General features: G+C 42.9%; 1 protein-coding gene across 1 annotated transcript in view; it reads left to right on the top strand.

The window, feature by feature from the left end:
• Positions 1–2,988: 2,988 nt before the first annotated feature.
• RANBP9 (RAN binding protein 9) overlaps positions 2,989–4,832 on the top strand; it is a 42,263-nt gene continuing 40,419 nt past the window's right edge. The window contains exons 1-2 of the mRNA XM_010573305.1: positions 2,989–2,998; positions 4,427–4,472. Of these exons, the coding sequence (XP_010571607.1) occupies positions 2,989–2,998; positions 4,427–4,472 (56 nt within the window). The remainder of the gene's footprint in view (positions 2,999–4,426; positions 4,473–4,832) is intronic.

Genomic DNA, 4,832 nt, shown 5'->3' with positions numbered 1-4,832 from the left:
ACTTAAACATTCTTGACATCCTAACATCTAACAAGTACAGGACATTTCACAAAGGCCTAGCCTGGCTTTCAAGAAGTGGGTCAGCTTGACACATCCCATGTGTTTCTGAAAGCCTGCAGTCTTTGAGCTTGCTCATCTATGGTAATGGGCACCCTACCAATGCACGGACTGGAAACAAAAAACTGCCTGGTTTGCCAGGGGAACTTTAAAATGTTTACCGAAAGTGCATAACTTGTAAATTTCTATCCTAAACATCATATAGAGGATGTCCTATGGTGCCCGGCCACACGGCAGTTTCCAAACTTGGCAGTTTTGTGACCCACCTGCCTCTCATTAGTTAACGGGGTACTGGAACTCTTCCAGCCGCTCGCAGGAGTCAGGCTGCCGATGCACCCAGCCAGGGCAAAGGGAAAAGGAGTGCGGAGTGTTTCAGTCCATTAGCCCAAGGAGGCTGGATGATTAGCTCTTTTCTTCTTTCATTTCGTCTTTTCCTGTCCTTCAACCTCACTTCACTTGGTTACATAGCACAGAGGGATTTTTTTAGTCCGGGCTGATCTGGCCAAACAAACTCTTTTACTGTAGAAATTCTGGCCACTGTGAATTTTTTTTTTTCAGTCAGTCTTCAATGGTTTTTCTTATATTTCAACATTTAAATCATGCCAACTTGCTTCCACCCTCGGCAGAAATTCATGATGACTCAGAAATGGATCTTGACCCTCTCGCTGAGAATCACTTCTCTAATACTGTTATGGTTTGATATCTGTTTTCACAAAAGGAATAAACCAATGTGTCTCATCATATTTTCTATCCTGCCCCCACATAAATTTGTCTTGTGAATAAAACACATTCAATTGAGCTTGGAGGGCATTTTATTTCTGTGCTCATTTTGACATTTTAGTTAGAATATGATGCTTGTACAGTAGCCCAGGCAGTGGAGACTATAAAATCTTCCATTTATGATCTATCCCAATGAACAAATTTTCGGTTCCCCTTAAACTGCCTTTTAATACTGGGCAAAAATGCACCATATGCACCAGAAAATGATGAAAAATAGTTGTTGTTCTTCAGTGTGGAAAAAGGATACAGTAAAGAGCTACGAATAATAATTTTGGAAGAAAAGCCTGAAGTTAACTATGAATAAACTTTAAACTCATTAACAAAATGCAAAAAAAAATGCAAAGAAATTGGACTGTAGAGATTAAATTTGGTGAGATCTTGTACAAAGAGTGGATCATACTTCTATAAAACTTGGGGTCCCCATAGATCACAGTGGTCATGTACATACCAGAAAGGTAAGAACAGAATACAGAGAACAAGCCTGCTCCCGCTGTGTATACACACTAGTGTTCCAAGTACCAAAACTAAATAGATATATATCTCTCCCTATATATTGTTTTATATATATAAACACCACAGCTGAAGCATTGGCAAACAAGAGAGATTTCTAATCACTCTTGGTCTAAGATAGGCACAGGTATAGTTGACTCATACAAGAAAATTATTTCTATTAGCGGATTGCTCAGTTTTATAAAAGCAGAAGCACCATGTTATGTATGAGCAGCAATATAGTAATACTGTAAATTGCAACTTGATTACCATTTGATTCAACCAAGTTAATAGCTGATGATGGCCTGTAATTCATATGTGATTCATTTTGGCAAGTCTTTCATTTGTCAGTTCATCAAGCCTATCCTATATAGGAGCAATTAAATTAGCAGGAAAAAAAATAGTCCAAATAGCAAAGGGCTCAGCAAAAAAATCCTCCAGGTAGTTTGGGGACATCTATCCTTAACACTGTTGAAATACCATAGCCTACTTCTTAGTGGTTTTCTTTTCTTATTAGGACCAGTAATTCAGCACAGTAGGTACAACAATAAATAACACACTGCTGATTTCCAAGCAGCTTCCTGAAGCAGGCAAAATTAATTCCCAAACAGTTACAAAGAAACTATGCATTGGAAAAACTTAACCAGGAGAAATACTGAACAAAGAACAGTGAAGTTACCATCACTACCAATGGGAGATACTAGATTTCAGAAAGCGGCTGGAAATTTGTCAGGCTGGCAGCCGTAGGGCACATACTAAATTCATGTGTAACTAGGAAGCTTGGTCCTACAGGGGGGACAAAGGACACGCACAAAAACAGACTCCCAAGGAGAATCCTGCCTCTGTTTCTTGACGACAGCCAGAATGCTATCGGCATCACTGGCATGGATGGCCATAGCCCACTTACTCACTCTTAATGAAAACACAGAGAGCAGCCAACACAGGATTCAGGAGTTAAATTAACCTCAGCAACGTCGAGGCCATGGCAGAACGCTCTGCTGTGAGAAGAGGATGTGCTTGTGCAGTCGGGAGAGCTTTATTCTTACTGATGCTGCCTGGAGGGTGTCAGTCAGGGGCTGCTCTCCCCTCTCCTCTGTCTCGGGGTTCCCCAAGGAGAGCCGATGGGTGTACCGACAGTGAGCGGGTGCCCATGCAGCGCGTCTGCCTGGAAGACCTGGGTCCTGGAGTAACGGAGGGATCTGATCACCTGCACTCACTTTAAAACCTGGGTCCGACATGTTGACACCCTGTTGATATGTTCAACAAGTGGCCAAACAAATACCCTCAGTTGCTGGAATGCTTGGATTGCATTTTCTTTGGTTGAAACTAAAAGTAAACATAAATAAAAAACCAAGCATACAGAAGAAAATCTCTGCATATGAAATTAGGCCCAACAAGGCTTTTCTGCAAAGCAGAATAACTTCTAGCTGATCCATCTACTGAAATTATTTGAAAGTGTCAAAAAAACCCCCACCCGAAAACCAAAGAGATTTTGGTGGACTAGTTAAGGTTTTACAGTGTTTCAAAAGGCCTTTGATTAAATCCCTAAGCCAGAGACGACTCAAGCAGCTAAGTAATCACTGGCCAAAAAGAAAAGTACTATCACGGCTCAAAAACTGGAGACGGAAAACAAAGAGCGGAATTCAAGAGTGAGTTTCTGCGATGGCGGAAGGTTAACGACAGCCTGCTTCAGGGCTCTACAGAGAGCAAGTCTCGTATTGTTGCTGTATTTACCACTGATCTAGAAAGAGGGCTGTATTGTGAGATAGTAAAATTTGCAGCTGTCATAATTATTTCAGTTAAGCAAGACAAGAGGGGACTGTGACAATGAGGAAGCCCTAACGAAAGAGAATGGATCATGTAATGGTGAATTAAGTTCAATATTGAAAATGCAAAATAACTCACGTTAGAGAGGAACATGAGTACTGCTTCTAAAACTGACAAGTTCCAATTCATTTATGTCAACTGAAAAGTAGAAACTGGGCATTCATGCAAGTATCTCTGTGCTACTTCTAATCCTCGTGAAGCTGTAGTCAGAAAACAAATAAGCTAATAGAACACAGGAGGAATAAATAACATCCTAGTTCATACTGGGTATTAGAATACCTCTACATAAAGGAATTTATTTTCTCCGCTGGCATAGTTTACAGTATATCCTACCTCAGAAAAAGCGATGTGGATGAGTCTGTCTGGGGGCATGTTTGGGGGAAAAGGCTTTTATAAAAACCTATGTTTTGATAGATTTGGATTATTTATCCTAGAAAGGTGGTAAATGACGGGATAAAAGCAATCAGAGCAGCGAGTAACGTCAAGAATTAAGCACGGAAACACCTGCTCTCCTGTCTTACTGTACAAGAAACAGGAACTTGATGGTGGCAATCTCAGAATGGGTGACATGAAATATGTCTGCACAAAGGCTAAGTGAGCTACAACTCAGGAAGTAGCTATGGCAGAAAATTTATTGAAATTCAAAAACGAGTTAAGATCTCATCTACACTTATGAATGTAACAAATATGTCCCCCAAAGTTTGTTAGCCAAACACTGTGTTTTTTAAAATTTCATTCTGAACTACTAAGCTTCATGGTTTACGACAACCTCTAGATACTAGAAAGCAAACTTAGATCTAGTGGAAGATAGTCTACCAGTGCCAGGGTAATTGACCCTCCGGCATGATTCAGCATGTGTTTTGACGTCCATCCTAGGCGTTTCTACTCTTGCATAGTCTGCAGCTCCTTTTGATAGGGTATTTTTAGATAATTGCATTTTGTCCAGCCACAGATGCTACTAGACATCATGGAGCGGTCTTGTGTGACAGGATATTTTGGTGACTATAGATGGGAAATGTTTAGTTTCTTACAAGCCTTTGAGTGTCACACCTGCATTACCTCACCAGCCATTTCACAAAGAAGCATAATTAACCTCCCTTATTTCCTGCTTCTGTACTTGCTCTCCAACACGCTGGCAGCTGGAAATTATTTGTGAAGTGCCCAACGTTTCAAGTTCTAGGCCTGCCAGTGAAATTCCCTTCCTCTTCTGATGTTTTCAAAGCCATGCTTGCCTGTCTGTAGATGTTTCTCTTTCATTGCTGCCATGTTGAAGTACGAGCGCAGGCGAAGGGCCGATTCATCAATGACATTAAGCATAGGTAAAAACATGCCTCAAAGTACAAACCGAAGGAGGAAAAAGACCCCGAACACCCCCTCCCCCCAGGAACACTGCTCTGCTCCCGCTGTCCCCTCCAGCCGAGGCATTCCCAAGCTTCCCCATCTTCTGTGGGCCGCCCTGCCCTGCTCTGCTCTCGGTGGCACTTCCCCAGCCGCTCCTGACAGGAGACAACCTCCCACACGACCCCAGGCGCCGGCCCGGCCTGTCGCCATTTATTTTCTCCCCCCGCCGTCGCGGAGGGCGGCACATCTCTCCCTCCCCCCCCCAGCCTTCCCCTCCGCGCTTCAGCCACCGCCCTCGCGCCTCGGCGCCCGCCTGAGGGGCGGAGGCCCCGCCCCCT

Source organism: Haliaeetus leucocephalus, unplaced genomic scaffold, assembly GCF_000737465.1.
Source record: "Haliaeetus leucocephalus isolate CR32 unplaced genomic scaffold, Haliaeetus_leucocephalus-4.0 Scaffold373, whole genome shotgun sequence".
In the NCBI taxonomy this organism is placed as follows: Eukaryota; Metazoa; Chordata; class Aves; order Accipitriformes; family Accipitridae; genus Haliaeetus; species Haliaeetus leucocephalus.
This window is presented reverse-complemented; position numbering and strand designations above follow the sequence as displayed.